The sequence below is a fragment of the Sarcophilus harrisii genome, chromosome 4 (assembly GCF_902635505.1).
Source record: "Sarcophilus harrisii chromosome 4, mSarHar1.11, whole genome shotgun sequence".
In the NCBI taxonomy this organism is placed as follows: Eukaryota; Metazoa; Chordata; class Mammalia; order Dasyuromorphia; family Dasyuridae; genus Sarcophilus; species Sarcophilus harrisii.
This window is the reverse complement of record NC_045429.1, coordinates 167,659,840-167,681,763: the sequence shown is the minus strand read 5'-3', so window position 1 is coordinate 167,681,763 and position 21,924 is coordinate 167,659,840. Positions and strand designations below refer to the sequence as shown.

General features: G+C 32.5%; 1 protein-coding gene across 5 annotated transcripts in view; it reads left to right on the top strand.

Moving 5' to 3' along the window:
* The window catches only part of LAMA2 (laminin subunit alpha 2), a 747,833-nt gene that overhangs the window by 359,470 nt on the left and 366,439 nt on the right, over positions 1–21,924 (top strand). For all 5 annotated transcript variants that reach the window (XM_023503203.2, XM_023503202.2, XM_031964285.1 and 2 more), the window contains exon 10: positions 5,754–5,914. In XM_023503203.2, coding sequence (XP_023358971.1) covers positions 5,754–5,914 — 161 coding nt within the window. The remainder of the gene's footprint in view (positions 1–5,753; positions 5,915–21,924) is intronic.

Here is a 21,924-nt window from a genome sequence, read left to right as displayed (position 1 = left end):
GAAGGGAGTCCAAACTCTGGTGAGTAGGAATCTCCAGGCAGGAACCATCAATCTGGTTCTGCCAGGTTGGGGTATAGGACCATAAATTCTAACAAACTGGGAGTTAAAGAGGTATCCAGCTTAGAGCCAGGAAGTCTGGACTCTCCCTTATCTTGAGCAATTTATATCTTTAGAGTAAGTAGAAGTAGCCCTGAGTTATATGACTCTTAATGAAACTGGAGGGGGGGGGGGTTGCAACCAAGGGGATTGAGGCAGAACAATTAAAGAAACTGAGGCAGGACCAATTAGAGAAACTGAGGCAGAACATTTAGGGACACTGAGGCAGAACAATTTATGGAACCTGAGGCAGAACAATTTATGGAAACTGAGACACAACAAAATATTTTATGAATTAAATAAAAATATATTTTAAAATTTATATAGGAATTCTGAATGGTTAGAACATTCTTTCTAAATAATGCTAAATAACAGTTATCATAGATAAATTTTGCTTTTTTGAGTGAAGCCAAGTAAGTCTGATTTTTCTTTAATATGATAGTATGGAGATAACTGGGGGCACAGCAAAGTTAGAATCCAGAAGCCTTAAGTTCTAGTCTTGCCAGAGATACTTACTGGTGACACTGGGAAAATTTTTTTTTACATCTTTCAATCTTAATTTTCTCATCTATAAAATTATTTTTTTATGGTCCTATGATCCCTTACATATCTAAGTCTATAATTCTACACTAAATATTTAGGGAGTGGGGTGAGGCAATTGGGGTTAAGTGACTTGCTCAGGGTCACACTGCTAGTATTCAATGTTTGAGGCAAGATTTGAACTCAAATGCTTCTGGTTGTAGGGCTAGTGCTTTATCCACTGAGCCATCTAGCTGATCCTGATATTAAATATTTTTAAAGAATGTATTATTCTGTTTCATATATCTATATATATTTCATATGTAATAATAGTTTTACATATAACAAGCATATACATGTATGCATATTTGTATGTATATGACATGCTTACATAATAAATGTATATTTGTGTATGTGTATGCATATATGAAAGAATGGTTATGTGGAGATAAATGTAAAAGAAAAAGCACGGAAAGAAATACATTTTGTCAATCAATAAGCATTTATTGAATGTGCATTGTGGACAAGTACTGAACTAAGGGCTGGAAATAAAAAAAGAGGCCCTATTATATATATCAGTATATACATATTTTCTATAAAGATGTTATAAAGTATTAATGGAACATTTGGGGTGGGAAAGAGGTTGAATTTGGAATTTCTGCTCCCAGGAATATTAGGAAAAATTTCTCAAAAGAGATGGCATTTCAGATGCTGCTGAGAATGGAAATATATTATCAACATCAAAGATAATCCCTAAAATATATTAAATGCTAAAATATATCTCTGGAGGGATGTATAAGAGATAGATCTAAAGAGATTTGTTCATTCTTCCATTATCCCTTTAAAGATAAATTAATATATTGTAAAGAAAGAGTATAATGAATTATTTCTGTAAAACTATATAAAGTTTTTTTTTTTTTCCTTTTTAGTGAGTTAGCAGTTTAAGGCCAGCAAGAGGCAAATAATCATGACATTCTAGAGATAGGATCATCTAGTCCCAAACTCTCATTCTGTGCTCTCATACTGTGTGAACTTAAACAAGTTAATTAACTTCTCTGAATCTAATATTCTTTATGTATAGAATGAAGCATTGCAATAAATGATCTCCAAGGTCCTTTCCATCTGTAAATCTTATGGCCTTATGATCAAAACTGAAGTTCAGAGAGGTTAAGTATTTTTTTTTTATATAAAGTGTCCTCTATACCATCCTTATAGTAAAAATAAAGAGCTTAGAACTAAGTAAGGGTATAGTAACTTGGTATAGTTATGTGAATCCTGAACTTACTGGATGATTGATTAGATCCCAAAGAAATCATTAATGGATAAATATCATATCAGAGGAAAGTATATTTTAGAGTGTTCCAGGTTCTTTGCTTTTAGTCATTTGAATAAATGATTTGGTTAAGGAATCAAATTTATCGAATTTACAAATGACAAAAAGCTGAGAAAAGCCCACCCACTAAAATATATATGTGTGGGTATGTATATATGTGTGTATACATGCCAGAACAATGGATATAATTGAAATAGATTTTAAAAATAAATTGCACAGTTACAATATAGGGAATATATGGCTTATATAACAGGTTTAATGATAGAATATCTGAGAATCTTGGCCAACTATAAGCTTAATGTGCATCACCATTATTATTATTATTATTAATGAAGTGGAAGCAAAAAAAAAAATTAAAGCTAATCCTGGACTAGAATAGTGTCCACAGAAAGGTAAAAATTATGCTACAGCATACCCTGGTCATTACTGGGCATCTGAAGTATAGTGTTCAGTCAGGTATGACACTTTGGTACATTAGGATGAATGTAAAAGAGGATGGCCAGGCTTGGGAGAAGACTGAGAATGTGTCATTCTGTAAGGATCAGGAAAAAGGACTGAAGAAGCTTGGAATAGAGAATAAAATACCTAAGAGAAACATGATAACTGTCTTCAAAATTTTATTGGGTTGTTACTTATTGGAGGTATGTCACTTGTTTTTCTTGGTTACAGAAGATAGACTTAGTAAAAGAAATTAGAGAGAATAATTTTCAGCTTAAGGCAAGGAAATTCTTTCTGACAAATAAGAAGAGGTACCTAAAAAAGGAGTATGATGCAAGGTATTAGTTAATTCTCCTTTACTGTAGACTTTCAGGTGAGATCTACTAGTTGAAAATATTTCAAGAGATGCGAGTTGAACTAGATGACTTTTACAGGATCATTTCAACTCTGTGATTTGGGGACTTGCTCACAGTCATGCATATGGAAATAGACAGATGGAATTCTCTAATCCCAAGTTTTGTTTTGTTTAGTTTTGTTTTTCTTTCTGTACAGTAACATTTTTTTTTTCAGGGGAAATAAGGTTCATTGTGAACTATAGAGCAAAGAGTACTGAGAAGAGTAATTGTCCAGGTTATTATTTCAATTCAAGTAGATGATTATGGGGGTGAGGGGTGGCGAGGGGAGTTAGTGGCCTAGTGGATGGAGTACCAGCCCTGAGTTCGGGAGGACCTGAGTTCAAACCTGGTCTCAGACACTTAATACTTCCTAGCTTTGTGACATCCTGGGCGGGTCACTTGGCCTCAATTACCTCAGCACAAAAATAAATAAAATTAAAAAAAAAAGGTGTGTGGGGGGGGGATGATTATACTCCAAAGACAGTGATAGTCTTTAGTTATACAGTAGGGCTGGTAGAATTGGACCGTAAATATAGACTAATGTCATATTGAATAAAGATAAATTATTTTTTTATGATTCTATTTTTGGATGCAAGCATATGCTAGTATGCTATTGCACTAATGCCTCAAAACTACTTTATGAGTTAGATAAGCAAAACCTTTCATAAGTCATAACGTAAATTTGTCTCTAATCATGAACCAAAAATGGAATGATTATTTCCTGTTGCAGGAGTATCAGTCAAAGAGGTAGTTTTTAGATTAAATTAAACAAGTAGAGAAAAAAGAAATTTTAGTGCAAAGGGCTTTTGATAAAAGATAACCTCCATCTGATTCCTCCCTGTACTAAGCTAATATTATGTACAGGATACATGTTCTTAAAGGGCCAGAGTGATATAGTGAATAAATCCTGGACTTGGAATCAGGAATATTTGAGTTTTAATCCTGCCCTGCACAATTACTACAGGAATAACTCAGGAAAAGTCGTAAAGTTTCTCTGAATCTATTTGCTTTTATTCAGTCATTTTCCAGTTATGGCTGACATTTGACCCCACTTGGGGTTTTCTTGGCAAAGATAGTACGGTGGTTTGCTGTTTTCTTCGTTAGCTCATTTTATAGATAAAGCAAATAGGGATAAAGTAACTTGGCCAGAGTCACAGAGCCATTAAATGTCTTAAGTTAGATTTGAACTCAGATCTTCTTGACAACAAATATGGCACTCCACTTAGCCACCTAAGTACATAACAAAGTTGTTGAGGAAATCAAATATGATAATATTTTAAATGCTTTGGAAACTTTAAATGACATACATGTATAAAAACTCATTATTAGCTAACATATGGAAAGCTAAGTAGTCCTATATTAATAAGCCAAATTTCCTCCTGATAAATTAGAGGAGAAATGCTATAGACTTCAAAAACATCTAGTCTTGCCTCCACCTTTTTTTCCCTTTATGTTGCTTACTAGAATGGATTTTTACTGAGTTGGTGTCATTTTTCATAACAAATGCAAATTGTGATCATCAATCCATGCTTTCTTATGTGTGGTTTGGGTCCACGGTTTTGTTTTTGTTTCTGTTTTTGTTTCCTGTGACTCTTCTATCTCCCTAAAAATGTAGATTTCTCTGGAGGATTAATGACCTTTATTTAGTTCATCATTTTGCAGTATGTTCAGCATTAGAGAAGTGAATTCACTTGTCCAGGGTAACTCAGTGACAGAACTGGGATTCTAGATCCCAAGTCTCCTGACTTCTTGTTCAATACCCTTTTATCTATATAATAATACAAGCATACTTCTCTGTTGACCTTTTTAAAAATTTTATTTGAGTTGATTTTATTTTAAAATGAACATTTGTCAAAATTAGTGATAAAACATAAGCACTTAAAGAACTTTTGGGGATAGAAAAAGATGATTTTTCTTAGATTATGTTAAATTAGAAGTTTTAATCAGAAGAAAATTAGAAATCTAGTCCAACCAATTCACTTTACATTTGAATTAAATGAAGCTCAAAGAATTAAACTGATTCATCAGTCAACAAGCATTTAAGTACTTATTATGTTCTAAGTATTATCACAGAATTAGTGACAAAAGTGAGATTCAAATCCAAGTCCTATAACTACAAATCCTTTTCTCGTGGGACATCCTTCACGATTTTTAATGGCCAACTCATCTCTTATTTCCAAAACACAGAGAAAAATAGTGATAATGGTAAGGAGGATGCCATTAAAATATTCTGCACTGGAATATGCATATCCACGTATATGGATATGTATATTGCCTTGCAAATTTTTTGTACAGAGAACCACTTAATAGGACTCAACAAAGAACAGGTTATGCCTACGCATTAATCCCCTTTTTTGCTTTTCTTTTTTCTTTTGATTAATTTCTTAAGGTAAAAAAAAAAAAATTGCCACTATATTTACCAAGAATCCTTGACATTTCAGTTTTGAAACAAATAAAAGAAGTAAACAAATCTCATCCATATCCTCTTTCCTTCCTTTTCCACATCGGTTGGCAAAGCATTCTTGCTGTGATTTGTCTGTTTCTTCATGAGCAGTATACTGAGTCAAATCATTCTTTCTTGGGAGACTAACTAAAAACTCTCAGACTGCAGCTACAGAAGACTCTTTGCTATAGATCACACTCCTCCCATTTTCAAATCTATTCTAGAAAGGGATCTTGATAACATGACTCTTGTACTCAACAACTGCTAAGGCCCCCACTATCCTGGGAGGTTTAATTTTCTCTGAGAGGAGGATGAACTATAGGTAACTTTCTCCTTGACGTTGATGTATCAAACTCCTTGGACACTATTTCTAGCAACTACTATGTTTTCACATTTTAAAGCCTTTCTTTTGTTGCCATTATCTGCATAAATTGATTAGACATCAAACCAGAATTATGATGATTTCCTTTTATTTCAGATTATATGGGTCAAGTCCATTTATGTTGATATTATTTTGATCTTTCCCTAGGTCTGTTCCCTGGATCTTGCCATTGCAAACATGGCTTTGGAGGAGTCAGATGTGATCGGTGTGCTCGGGGTTATACTGGTTATCCTGATTGTGTGCCTTGCAATTGTAGTGGGATAGGAAGCACTAATGAGGATCCTTGTATAGGACCCTGTTACTGCAAGGTATGAATTTTGAGGCTTGCATTTTAGTCAAGCATTTATTATTCTGTCCTGAGTGAAGGTCATAATTTTTTGGTGTTCTATTATATCTGCTGCCATGAAGCAATTGTCACTACTTTTACACTAAATAACCATTATCTGTTCTGAATGTGACACTTCAGTAAGTGTCTTTTAAATGGCTACTGGGAACACCCCAGCAAGACACTCAACTTTAGTCAGACACTTCTGAGCCACCTGCTGTTCATGTAAACAGTTAGAAATACACAGAATTTGAACTACTTACGAATCCTTCCATAACTGAGTCATTTTCTAAAAAAAAATCTTTCTAAACGTCTGATTCACCTGTTATAAATAGTCACAAAAGCCTGAGAATAGCATGTAGTTTGCCCTCAGAACTATAAATGTGATCAAAACTAGTCTGATTTTTCCTCCTATTCCTAAAATAATAGTTTGCTTAAAGACTTTTTTAGAGGATTTATGATATTTGCTGAAATTTGGATACAGGGCTTGGAGTTGCTGCTTAAAGTTAAATTTTTGCTCTTAATTATCAAAATAGAGTATATAGTCCAAGCAAAGTGGCTTTGTTTAAATACCCCTTGAGTGTATATGACTGCCTTCCCTTTCTCAAAGGCATAGTATAAGAAATAAAACATCAGAGAGAACATAGGGATAATTGTAAAAGAATATTAAAGCTAATAACTAACTCTCCTAGGAGTCCCAGACTTTTTTTTATAACTAAAAAGAAGGGCTTCAAAAAGATCTGTGTACTCATACAAACTCATGGTATGAATCTAATTTAATGAAACAGGTTTCCAAGAAGTCCACAATTTATTAAGGACCGACTGTGTGTATAGAACTCTATTAGATATTGTAGATATCATGTCATGTAAGCTTCTTAAAGGCAGAGATAATTTCATGTCTGCATATTTAGATTTAGTACCTAAAAGATAGTAGATTCTTTTTAAATGCTCACTAAGAAATTGAAAAGCAAAACTAATATTATCCAATCTAACAAACATTGTAAACATTTACTGTAGGCCACACAAAGGCAGCTAGGTGGTTCAGTGGATAGACTGCCTGACCTTGACTCAAGAGGACTCATTTTTGTGAGTTCAAACTTGGTCTTAGACACTTACTAGTTGTATCATTCTGGGCAAGTCACTTAACCTTGTTTGCCTTAGTTTTTTCTCTGTAAAATGACCAGGAAAAGGAAGAAGCATACCACTCCAGTAACTTTGCCAAAAACATCCCAGATAGGATTGATGAGGTCAGTGCAACAATTCCTAGTATGAAATAAACATGTGACAAATTCACAATGGCCAATCTTTGCCAAAGGGGATATTTAGTTAGGAGAAGAAGTTACAGACAAAATGAAGAGATGGATAGATACTAAGAGTGGTAAATATGAAATAAATTTGGCAGAGCAATGGTATTACCAAGGAAAGGAGTTTGGAAGATACTAATAAAGAACTATACTATGAGTTATAAACATATCATTGACTGGCAAGCTAAATCCAAAGAGGAGTTTAGTACCTAAAAGGATTAATTAGCTATAGCAAGAAGAAAAGACACCAGGAAGCATGAGGGTAGGATGATACCCATGAGGTGGGATGAAAGGAAAGATACCACAAGACAGAGCACTGTGGTAGGCTAACCCAAAAAGGCTTCAGTAAAAATGATGTAGACCATGGGCAGATTAATAAGGAAAATAGAATCTCAGGGGAGGAGGGGAAGTACCAGGGAAGAGTTTGGTAGCTCAGAGAGAGGAATCAAGAAGGAGCCGAATGGAATGTACTTAGCAGAACAGGTCCCAAACCTGTCTAAAGATATGTTGATCAGTATCTTGAAGATTGTTTAAAGATTCCCAGAAGTCATAGGGAGAGACAGTGGAGCCTGATAAAGAGTTCTGTCCTTACAATCACTCTATACAAACAGGATAGTCTGAGACTTGGTAATATCTGATAATAACTGGTTGGGTTTCTTCCTAACATGTATGCTCAAAGTCCATATCAGGATCATGAAGAATCAGATATGACTGAGATGACAGAATAGCAGCATATGCCATACAGCAACATATGCCATACATTGTATTTGGATCTTAGGATACAAAGATAAATGAAAAAAATAGTTCCTATCCCCAAGGAGCTTACATTCTATTAAATCTATACTAGCTAACAGTGCCTTTTACCCAAGTGATGTTTAATAAATGATGGACCATTTGAAATTAGGATGATAGAACACGCAGGTAATTACAGAGATGACAATTTGAAAAAGTGATAGAAAATACTTTCAACCAGTAGAAGCAAAATAGTGGTCCCATTTATAATCAAATCAGCTACCTGTAAGATTCCAGTCTAATTACTTCAAAGACATAAGAAAGGTAGAAAGATTTTACAAATTCTGACACCAGGATTTTGAGAAAGAAATAAAGCTGGCATTCCAATCTCCTGAAATTAAATGATGCTTGTATTTTTTTTCATCTTGTATTGAGATCCTAAGTGTTTTCTTGTCTGCTTTAGTATCTATGTAAAGATTATGTTAGTAAGAAGATAGTTTTAAAGAACTGACTATAAAGAATGTCTATGATTCTGTGAATGAGCAAAATAATTGGAATACTAATTTAATAGAATTATATAGGTATTTTGACTGAGAGCATCCAAGGACTTTCTTTAGGGTGTCCAAAAGGTATTCATCCCACAAGGAAGGTGGGCTAACAGATGAATTGTAGTAGCTAGTTGCAAACTCTAGGAACTTGGGCCAAAGAATAGCATAGTTAGTGAATAGAATGCTGAATTCAGAGTCACAAAAGATCTGTGTCTAATCCTGGCTCTCTTGCTAGAGGTGCAACCCCTGCAAGTCACTCAAACTCTTGAGGCTTCCATTGTCTCATCCATAAAATGAAGATAATAATAGCCAGACTACATACTTTACAGGGCTGTTGTGAGAGGGGAAAAGCACTTTGTAAACTCTAAAGTGCCATAGAAATGTGAGGAATTGCTATTCAATGAGAAGAAAAGATAGGTTTTCAGACACTCACAAAGAAAAAATAATAGCAAACAAGACTTGTAGTGGGGATGTGTCTAAAAAAGCCCAGGACTGGAATGTTGTCACCATTAGCAAAACTCTGTGGGAAAGCTCCTCTAGCAACTGCCTGCCTTTTTCTTATCTCAGGCTTGTAGGGAGAGTAATTATAACTCTATTCATAAAGATGCCCCCTGCAAAGACACTTGAAGTTCTACACAGACAATTAGAATCCAACAATAAACAGCAATTTGGAAATCATAAAGGAGAATGAAAACCAAATAAATGGCATCATTAAAAGAGTTGCCCTTCAACTCTGTAATTTTTTTTGTTGATTTCTATATAGACTCATAAATTAAATGTGTTTTAATCAAAAAAAAAACTATTTCCACATGAAACTTAGTAAAATATATTATAATAAAGAGTATGAGTTATTCTGTGTATTCTGGAATGTGTAGGTATTTGGTTCAATCCAATGCATAAATAAGATATAATCTAAGGCATTTCAATAAAATATACATACCTTTTGGATGCTGAATAGTTTTTGGAGCTGTAGATGGAAATGTGATAATCTATGCTATGATGTAACAAGTCATAGTTGACAATAAGATCATATAAATTACCAAATGTTGTTTTAAATATAACACTTAAAGGTCAAGAAATGCAAGTGGAATTGAAAAAATCAATGGAAAAACAGAAAATCTTATTGAGGGACAAAGATGAATGAATTTGAAAATGAGTGAATTTGAAACTGAGCTATCACCATATGGTTGCATATGCAACATTTCAAGGTTATTTGATACATTTGAGGTGGAGGTTTTTGAATACTCATGAATGTGGAAGATGGATAGAGTGAAAATTAAATGAAACATGCCTTCAGGCATATTTGTCTATAGAATTTCATTCTTAAAAATATTCAGAAGCTGAAGGATATTAGGAATGTTGGTTTTCTTAAGAAAGCTACCATAATAGTCTAATGATAGCCAGAGTTTTTATGAAAGATAAATGTAGCCATGGCTAAAATGGCTATGCCTTTGATTAAATGAGTGATTCAATAATTCATTTCAATTCATAATACTGGTTTTTCTATGTATTAGGTATGTGGTAGGTCTTAGAGATTAAAAAGACAAAATAAAAAATAATCCCCCAAGGTACTTGCCTTCTATTGTATACACTGTATCTAAGAGAATTTTTTTTCATAGTTATTTAATAAATAATGGGCTATTTGGAACTTATTTTGTAACAGTGTTTGAGCGTAAGATTAGAGAGAATAATAAACCACATTTATATATTTCTTTAGAATATATTTTACTTCCACTCTCATTTGAGTCTCATAACCCTGAAAGGAAGTGTGAGCATCAACATTCAATTTTATAGATTAAGAAACTGATATATAGCAAATTCAATGATTTTCCTCATTTTATAGCTAAGTAGTGATGAAGGCTGCACTCTTATTAATGTCCTCTACTTATAAGGCAAAGGTTCTTTACCCTACATTACCTAATAATAATAGCTGACATTCACAGAGTGTTTAAAGTGTGCAGAGCACCTTTAAACATATTATATAATTTGATTCATTGGCTGTCCTCCATACATTGCCTTCTCACCTGTTTCATAAAATCTTTAGTTTTTTTCCAAGCTTAGGTCACACTCCACCTTGTCTAGGAGGCCTTTATTGATTCCCCTGGATTGTTAGTATATGCTCCACCTCTATGAATTCTTATTTATTGCATATGTATCTTGGATATACTTTTGCATCTGCTATTATGATGTAAACTTCTTGAGGGAAGTTGTTTAATTTGCATGTAGGTATACATGTATTTGCATCCTTCATTGCAAAGAATTGATTTAGAACTTCTTACCATTCCTGTGACTTGATAGTGCATTTTCAACTCTTCAGCATTTCTTCTAACTATCTACCATACCTGAAATGTTCCTCCTCCTCATTTCTAACTTCTGGCTTCCTTCCAGTCTCAGCTAAAGTTCCACCTTTCCAGATGTCTTTATTCTTAGTGTCTTTCCTCTCAGACTACTTCCCAGTTTATTCTGTATATATCTTGCTTGTGTGTATATATAGGATGTGTGTGTATATGTACATCTTGTATATATGTATGGTGTATATATGTATGTGTGTACAGTTATGTATGTTTTATACACACACATATATGTATGTTGTTACCTCTCCAATAGAATGAAAACTTTATGAGATTAAGAATAAACCAAAAGTATTTCTGCTATGTAGAATATGTAAAGCACTCAGATACATTAGAGAAATGAGTCTTGAATGATATGCTAAAGAGCTTATTGTTAAATTAACATGCTAAAGAGCTTATTGTTAACTTAAAGCCATGAGGAATTGCCTTTTTTTTTTTTTTGAGGAGTAACATGATCAGACTTTTATGATAGGAAGACCATTTTGGCAATAGCATGAAAGATGAACTGGAAAGGAAAGTAAAAAGGATCAGTGAAAAGGATTAATTTGTCAGTGATGATATATTAGATAAGAAGCAATAAATACTGAATTAGAGTGATACAAGAGTATAATGAAAGGAAAGAAAGCCAGATGTTGAAAAAATAGAGAGGAAATAGATTTAAGGGGTGTGTGCGTGTGTATACCTATACATACATATTTGTGTATACACACATATGCAGAAAAAGAGACAGAGAGCCTGACAATAAAGAATTTTTTTTTGTTTTCCTAATTATGCATATTTGTTTCAAGGAATACTTTTTTCTCTCTCATTCTAGTAGTTGGGACAGATGGGGAAGAAAATACATTTAATTTTATTATTTTTAATATGGAAGTGAGCATGCTCCAGAATATTATATGCACTTTTAGGTGAAGTCAGTGTATTGTTATGTTTGCTTACTTCTTTTACTTTTTTTTCCAAGTGACTATTTAGAGATTAAGGGGTAAGGAGGGATATGTATGGTCTGTAAATGTTTAGAATATAAAATAAGAATTCAATAAAATAAAATAAATTTTGAAGAATGATAAGATTTAGCAGCTGATAGAATGTGAGGGGTTAGATAAAGGGAAGATTTAGAAATAACTCAAATTTCAGACTTGAGCATATATGATAATAGTGGTAACATCAACTGAAATGGGAAAAAATTGCTTTCCAGAATGGCTGGACCAATTCATAGCTCCATCACCAGTACTTTATTGTGCCTTTTATTTCACTGCTCCTTTAACATTTGATTTGTTTTTTTTTTTCTTGTTAATGTTGACTTCTGATGGATATGAAGAAGGGCCTGAGTTATTTTGATTTTCATTTTTCTGATTATTAGTTATTTATTTGTACTAATTTTTAAATGAATATTGATAGCTTGAGTTTCTTCCCTTGAGAATTGTCTGTTTCCATCTTTAAGCCATTTATGAAGGGGGAAGGTCTCTTAATCAAGTCCTTAAGTATCTTAGAAGTAAACTTTATCTAAGAAACTTTTTACAAAGATATTTCCTCAGTTACTTAGTATCCTTGTAATTTTAGATAGATTAGGTTTGTGTTAAAAAGCTTTTTAATTTTATGTAATCAAAATGTTCAATTTTGTCTTCTGTGATTTCTCTACCCCATGCTTACTGATGAACTCTTCCCTAATTCATTGATCTAATAGGTCATTTCTTCCTTGATCCTCAAATTTATTTATATCACATTTTATGTCTGTCATGTGCCCATTTAGAGCTTGGAAGATGTTTATTTTTATTTAGTTTCTATTAGATTGCATTTTAATTTTCCTAGCAGTTTTTCTCTGATAGTAAGTTTTTATTCCAGGACCTGGCATCTTTAATAACCATACTCTTCTAACCAAATTTTGATGATATTTTCATATTCTGAGATCAGGACCTAGAAATTGAAAAAGTTGCTTCTAAGTCAGCAGGTTTTCTTTAATGTCTTTAGTATCTGTAGTTCACAGTAGAACCTGGGCTTAATATATCTTCCTCAAGTACACCAAGGCATGTGGCATATGAGCAAAATTGCCTTGCTCCAAATTTTTCTATATAACCCAAGCAAGGCATGACTTGTTCTATTTATCAAGGCCATAATGTGGAAAATCTCAAATAACTAAAAGGACATCATACCTCTACAATATATAGATTAATTCAAATATCTGTTACTTTAGTACTGTCTATAGGCAACATGTCTTGTTCATTACTACATGAAAGCAAAATTCTGGGATAGTGAGTAAAATACTTCTAGAAAATTTATCATTAAATTTGGTACTTCTTATTAACAATGACAAGTTAGTGTCATAGTGCAAATTATAACGGAAAGCTGCAAGGCAACATAGGTCTCTTGTTGCCTTTATATTCAGGATCCTATTTTGTTTTTGTTTTATTTTTAAAGCTTTTTATTTTCAAAATATATGCACAGATAATTTGACCAAATTGGTCTTTGCATAGCCTTGTGATTCAGATTTTCCCTTCTTTCTCCCCACCTCCTCCCCTATATGGCAAGTAATCCAATCTATCTTAAACATGTTAAAATATATCTTCAGGACCCTATTTTGGCAGTAGAATGACAATATGAAAATTTTATAGGATATCTCAAATTTATGCTGAAACTAGTATAAAATATCTAGATTTTTTTGTCACCAGCAGAAAAAAAACCCTGAATCAATTTGACATAAAATCTTATTGGGTAGCCAATTCTTTGATGTATAAGTGCCACTGACTTGAATTATCACAAGGCACCAATATACATAGTATCATACTTTTTTGTCCACTTGTCCAAGTTTCCTTGACCAAATGATTTTATGAACTCTGACATCTATCATGTTTCATGACGGAGTTCAGGTGATATTTCATTGTCATAAGACTTTCTAGCTTTTAGGATGCATATCATATTCTCCTCACCCTTAATACTGCAATAATAGAACAAGATATTCTCAGGTAAATTTATCTTTAAAACACTCTGTTAGTGTCAGCTATTATTATTAGGTAGTGCAGGGTAAAGAACCCTTGCTTTATAGGTAAAGGACATTAATAAGAGTTAACACAAATAAAGCATAACAATAATGTTACATAACATTAATAATAATAAGCAAAGGGAAATTTGTACTTTTTAAAATGGAAATGTTGCCCCTATGCACCAAACTCTGTCAGTAACTTTACAACAGTTTCAGTTATATTTAAGCACTAGTTACATGATGATCCTAAATTTAAAAAAAGAATTGTTAATAGTTGGCTAGGCCTTAGTTAATTTAGAAGATGAAGCTTGAGAAACAACTTTGTCTCTGAGTATATCATTTTCCCAGTCTTTGAGATATGCTATCTTTAATGTCTCCAGCCATGTCATCATCCCCTTTATTCCCTTCATAAAAAAAAAGTTTGCCACACCGTCTTTGATTTTTGCGAGAATCACATAACCATAGCTGAGGACATTACGTTCTAAGTAGTCTGTTTTCTTAGATTGAGGAAAAAAGTCATAATATACAAATTCACTCTGTGTTTTAGAGGTTCTGAAAAGCAGGGGATATGGAATCCACTGCTTAGAACTTTTTTTATTTTCTTATATGTCTAGAGAGATCCATCAGGAAACTAAGTTTTATTGACTTGAAAAAATAAAACTATGGAGAAATGTTTTACTACTGGGAGGGGAGAAAAATGGAGAACACCAACTTGATTTTCATTGGAATTCTTGATTCTAGATGGTTTAGTAATAATTTAATCAACCTAGTTGTAACACTATACATTGGTTAGTCATAATCCACTTGCATTAAGAAAAATATCTGAGACTTGTTTGCATGTTCCTCATCCAATTCTTTCCTTGTGTAGTAATTAATAAATTCATTGATAAAAGATGGGATAGGTAAGTAGAGTTGCAAATCTAGAGGAAGATAGTGAAATTATATGATTTGATCAGCTTCTGTATATGCTGAGTTTATGTTATTCAGCAGAACATTCAAGTGGGATTTCTAGATGAGAAAAATACAAGACTGTAGCTCAGGTGAGAAGATCTCTTTTATCTAATGTATCAGATCTTTTATAGATTTGATTTTCTTCCTTTAAGATCTTCTATGCTAAATTCTTGAAGAAAAGATTGAATAGAGAAGTAAAAGAAGAAATTGGAAAATTTTGCATGTTTTGATTCAATTAAATAATCATTTATTATGCACAAGGAACAATGTTATTCTAGGTCTTCAAAATACAAAGACATAATCCAAATAATTTCTATCGTCAAGGAGTTTACATTCTATTAGGAGAAACTTACATTCTACTGTGAGAATCCTCTAATGCATCATTTCTTTATTTTCTAAACTGTGTATCATTGTGGTTATTTCAAACCTTTCCTAAACTCCCTAGACTTCCAATACATTTTTTTTTTGTTTCAGCAGATGACTTCAATTGCTATTTTATAAGAATATTAAAGCTATCTACCATGAATTTACTATTCGTTCCTCTATGACATTAAAATCTATAAAAGGAGGATTACTCATTCTCTTCTCTTTTCTTCTGGTCTCAGATAATGAGTTAAACCCTTTATTTAACAATTCAAATCTTTCATTTTCTACCTCTACCTTTGAAAATCGTAATCAACCAATAAAATATTTTTATGATAGTTGTTTTATTTTTCCAAATATATGCAAAGATAGTTTTCAATATTCACCTTGTGCAAAACATTGTGTTCCAGATTTTTATCCCTCCCTCTTCCCCCCTGGTCTAGACAGCAAGTAAACCAATAATATAAGTTAAATATGTGCAATTCTTCTAAACATAATTCCATAACTCATCATGCTGTGCAAGAAAAATCACATCAAAAGGGGGGAAAGGGAGAAGGGAAAAAACAAGCAAACAACAATAACAAAAGCTGAAACCATTATGCTTTGATCTACATTCAGTCTCCATAGTTCTCTCTCTGGATGAGAATGACTCTTTCTATCACATCTATTGAAATTCCCTTGAATCACCTGATTGTTGAAAAGAGTCCATTAGAGTTGATCATCATATAATCTTGTTCTCACTTCACTTAGCAATAGTTCTTGCAAGTCTTTCCAAGATTTTCTGAAATCAGCCTGCTTATCATATCTTATAGAACAACAATGTTCCACTACATTTATATACCATAACTTTTTCAGCCTTTCCCCAACTGGTGGTTATTCACTCAGTTTCCAGTTCCTTGCCACTATGAAAAAGGCTACTAAAACATTTTTGCACATGTAGGTCCTTTTCCTTTTTTTTTTTCTTTTTTTCTTTATTTTTAACAATACATTGCTTTATGAATCATGTTGGAAGAGAAAAATCAGAACAAAAGGGAAAAACCATGGGAAAGAGAAAAAAACAGAAAAAAAGATGAAAATAGCATATGTTGATTTATATCCAGTCTCCTTAGTTCTTTTTCTGGATTCAAATGGCATTTTCTGCCCAAATTCTAATGGAATTGTTTTGGATCATTTAACCACTGGGAAGAAGCAAGCCTTTTATAACTTATCATTGTACATTCTTGCTGTTATTGTGTACAATGTGTTCCTGATTCTGCTTGTTTCATTCAGCATCAGTTTGTGTAAATCTTTCCAGACCTTTCTAAAATCAGCTTGTTAATCATTTTTAATGGAACAATAATTTGTTCCATTACCTTTACCACAACTTTTTCAGCCATTCCCAAGTTATGGGCCTCCACTCCTTTTCCAATTCTTTGCTACCACAAAAAGAGCTTTTCCAAACATTTATGCACATGCGGGTCTTTTTCCCTCCTTTATGATTCCTTGGGATACAAACCCAGTAAAGCCACTTCTGGGTCAGAGGGGCACGGTTTTATAGCCCTTTGGGTATAGGTCCAGATTGTGCTCCAGAATGTTTAGATCAATTAACAATTTCATCAACAATGTGTTAGTTTCCCACATCCCCTCCAACATTTATCTGAGAGGTGTGAGGTGATATCTCATTGTTGTTTTAATTTGTATTTCTCTAATCAATAGTGATTTAGAGTATTTTTCATATAACTATATATGGCTTTCATTTTGTCATATAAAAATTGTCTGTTCATATCCTTTGGCCGTTTATCAATTGGGGAATGACTTATAGTCTTATAAATTTGATACAGTTCTTTATATATTTTAGAAATGAGTCCTTTATCAGAAATACTGGCTCTAAATTTTTTTTTCTCAATTTTGTACTTCCCTTTTAATCTTGTTTCTGTTGATTTTGTTTGTGCAAAAATGTTTTAATTTAGGTCCTTTTCCTTTTCATTATGATCTCTTTGGGATATAAATAATGTAGAGATACTGCTGGATCAAAGAATATGCAAATTTTATAATCCTTTGGGCATAGTTCTAAATTACTCTCCAGAATGATTGAATCAATTTACAACTCCAGCAACAATGTATTAGTGTTTCAGTTTTCCTACACCCCCCTCTAACTTTCATTATTTTTTCCTGTCATCTTAGCCAATCTGAGAGGTGTACAATGATATCTCAGAGTTGTCTTAATTTATACTTCTTTAGTCAGTAATGATTTTTTCATATGACAATATATAACTTAGATTTCATCATCTGAAAATTGTTTGTATTCTTTGACCATTTATCAATTGGGAAATGGCTTATATTTTTTAAATTTGAATCAGTTCACTATATATTTTAGAAATAGGGCTTTTTTTCAGAAACACTGGATATAAAAATGTCTCCCAACTTTTTCCTTCCCTTCTAATCTCAGCTACATTGGTTTTTCAAATAATATAGTATTTTCTGTAAAGAATTTGATAATAAAATTTAGTATAATATCTGACATGTAATAAATGTTTTATAAATTCTCATTCATTCATTGTTCCCTTGTTTCCATCCTGTCCAGTATTTTGCTAAGTCATAATTAATTGAAAGAGGTGGCAAAAAAATTGATCATGCTTTCTCTCATCTTCCATGTCACTCTCTCTACTGTCTCCTTTTTCAATCTACCTACAAATGTGCTTGTTTTCTTTATATACCAAAAATTCCCTTTTTGAACTTCAATATTTCATAAGTCATGATCCCATTTCCTTCCTCTCATTTATCAAAATTCTAGAAAGTGTAATAGAAGATAAGTTTAATCTCTACTTCTTCACCATCCATTCATAAGTCAATTTCTTGAAATCCAGCTTTCAACCTACCACTCACATTTCCAAAGGACCAATATTCTTTCAATTGATAAATCCAATGACTTTATTTCATTTTTTAAATCTTTTTCAATATATCCAAAGAAAGTCTTTCTCCCATTCTAATCCTTTCTCCACTGAACTGCCAAAATAATTTTGAGATATGACCTTGGAACTTCCCCCTACCCAGTTAATTACAGTGGCTCCATATTGCATCTAGAAAAATTTAGAGGGATTTCTCTGTTTAGCTTTTAAAATCCTTCACTCATTGGCTCCAATCTGTTTTTCTGACTCCATGACACATTATTCCCTTTGCTAGACTCTGATCTAGCTAAACTGGCCTTCATTTACACTGTAAGGCAGATGACTCATCCTCTGATAAGTAAGAATTTGATGACCTTCCATTTACTTTTTATCCTCACCCCATACTATTATAGTGCCCTGCATCACAGGTAGTCAACAAGAACTAACTGAATGACAGATCAACCTCTTGGGTGATCTTTGTGATTCAATAGAAAGATGCAAGGAATGAAAAGGCAAGTAGAAAATCAATAATCAACTACAAGTACACATCAAAGAAGGCATGACTTAAAAATTCCTGGAACAATTATAGCAAGAAAGAACTTGGAAATCACTGGAGCTACCCTGGTAGCTTTATCAATATAAGCCCCAGTTGGGCAACAATTATAGCTAAACATGTACCTCAGAAACATTTTCTAATTTACAGGAGGGCAATTTCATAATAAAGAAAACAGAGAAACTATTGAGTCTGTTTATTCCTTCTAGAGAGCAACTACTCTGTGAAAATAATATGGGAAAAAGAAACTTGGTATCAAGTGATATGGTTACTTGATTTCAAGAAACTAGCAAAAACAGAATTCCAGGTAACCCCTCTCATTTACCTCTGTAAGAAGAGTATTTAATGATAGTATGATATAATAAAGATAAAATAACAATAATTGACAAACATTTTATTTCATGGAATGTCTGAAAGCCTATCTATGAATTTATAATTTTGGATATTTATAATATTTATTATTATTATTTATGATATTTTGGATAGAGTAAAATAAATGTGGACCCTAGTTAGATACAATAGTTAAATTCTGTAAACTAATCACCCACAAAATGAAGCAAAGTAGATATGATTTTTTTTAATTCCATTTATATGTGGCATTTCAGTTTAACTCAGCAACCTTATTTTATAGACTAGGTAGCCAAGGATAATTAGTCCATATTTTTATTTCTAGCAAGTATTAGGACCAGAAGAAGGCTCCAAATTATCATATCCCACAAGGAACTAAAATGTATATTATCATACAATTATATTATCCTAGACTTTAGAACCTGAAGGTTGTTTAGATACTTGGAGAGAAGAGAACCAAGACCCTCATTTTAAAGAGGAAACTCTTTCCCAAAGTCTCATAGGTAGTGAGTTGCAGTTAGAATTAAAACTAAGGGTTTCTGACAATAATTCAAGTGCTTTTTACCCAAAGAAAGAGGGGGAATTAATTTCTGTTCATCTAACAAATTTAATGATAATCTCAGAGAATAGAAATGACACTGGGGAATTGTGTGAATAGATAATATATTATATTATTATATAACATGTTATATAATAATATATAACATATAATAATATATAATATATTATGCACATATATTATTGATTAATATGTTTGTTTATATAGACAGACATACCTATAATTATATATATGTATATATATACACATACTATTTTGTGTATATATATATATATATATATATATATATATATATAATATACATATAAAGGAATACACATTTTTGATTTGGTTCTCTGATTTTGTTGGATTTTATTGGTTTAAATATGTCATGTTAAGGAAATTCTCTCTTTAAATGAAGATTTGATACTTTTAATCATAGAGAATTTTTTTGGATACTAAGTATTCCAGCAGCAGAAAAAAGACGTGTGCATATGTATTCCTCTGTGTGTGCATGCAAGTGTGCATGTGTGTATGTATGCTAGACCTATGATTTCATCAGTATATGGATTTCCTAGATGAGGAAACTTCTGCCACTACATGTTGGTACATTTTGGTAACAACCTTCTTGTAGAGTTACCTTCAGAACACTAAATGATTAAGTGATTTGCCTAGATCCTTTTTTCTCTCTCTTAATCTTCGCTAATCCTCTTCCTTTTCCTCTTTCTTTTCTTCCCTCCTTTTATCCCCTCTTATCTTCCTCTCTCTCTTCCTCCCCCATCTCTCTCACGCTCATTCTTGTGCTGGCTCTCACTTGCTCATTCTTGTGCTCTCCTATACACATACATTCATCTGTACAATCTCTGATTATTTATTTGTATATATGTATATAGAGGCAGAAGTATAATATAAAGCAATATTAATCCTCAGAATGGAAAGCTTAAATATTTTTATCATTGCCATTTTGAACAACCTTCATTATGGAAATTTTCACCCAGATCATAATTGGAAAAGCTTTCTAATGGGTTCTAAACAAAGATTAATGATAGAAATTAGCTTATTGAATTGAAAGAAGATGCCCTGTAGAAATATTTGGAGGAGAAAAAAGAAGTTAAATTAGATCCAATCTTGTTGAACATCCTTATTGGTAAAGTGTATTTGTCATATACATTTCTAAGGCTTTTGAACTTTATTAAGTTGAATTCTTTCAATCTGAAAAGTGGGAAATTTAAAAAGCAAATAAAAAAATAACATTCATATTGGTCAGGGCAGACTAATATCATATCATTATCATTAAGTATTTAGGACTACTTATATTTGGAGGAGAACAATAAAAGCTGAGGGATTTAGCATTATAGTACAAGCTGAAGTCTTTCAGAGAACTTGAAATAAAACCAAATAAAGAAAGAAAACAAAAAGAAAGTTTATACTATTTGAGAGTTTTACTTACTTTTCTTTTAATAATAAACAATTTTTAGGGATTCTCAAGTTTTCAAAAATACTTAGGGAAGTGAATGGCAATTTAAAAATTTCTTAATAGTATTTTATTTTCAGAATACTTTAAAGACAGTTTTCAATATTCATTTTTTGTAAGATTATATGTTTCCAATTGTTTCTCCTTCCTTCTCTCCTCCCCAAGACCACAAGCAATCTGATATGTTATACATGTACAATACTTTTAAATATATTTCCATATTTGTCATGTTGTGCAAGAAAAATCAGACCAAAAGGGGAAAAACACAAAAAAGAAAAAGAAAAAGGGAAAAAAAGGTGGAAATAGTGTGCTTTGATCTACATTCAGACTTCATAGTTCTCTTTCTGGATGCAGATGGCATTTTCCAAGTGAATGGTATGGCCTCTCTTAGCTGCCTTCTTTATTATCTAGGGTTCAAGGGCCTGTTCCCATTTCCATTTCCTCTTCATTATCATGACATAGGTGCCTAGAAGTCCCAGCCCACAATATAGACCTTGAGGAGGACAGAAATATTTGGGGGTCAAAAAACACTTTGGTCTCACCACCATCTTAGACAAGAAAGCAAAAATACAGGGAATGAGAATGTTAGTAGAGATTGTTAAAGAGATTTTCAACATATTATATGAATTTGGCCATGTTTAACAAACCAAATTTATACTATTTTAAATGGCTCATCCATAAAGATTACATATTCTTGCCAAGTGGTTTATATAATTTTGGAGATATTAATATCAAACTGTTCTATAAACAGATCTGTGTCAACTAAAGGTTTAAATTAGACTGCTCTAGATAAATGAATGGAAGAGAAATTTCCAAAACTAATTATTTAGGAGCCTATAAGAATCATTAGTGACTCAAATGACAAAGGAACTCTACTAATCTATGGTAGGTTTTTTTTTTTTATTCTCTTGACCTTATAAACTTAGAAGTGAGGGAGGAGATTTCTAAAATGACAATTTAGAATATTTTCAACCAATCAACAAAATCTCT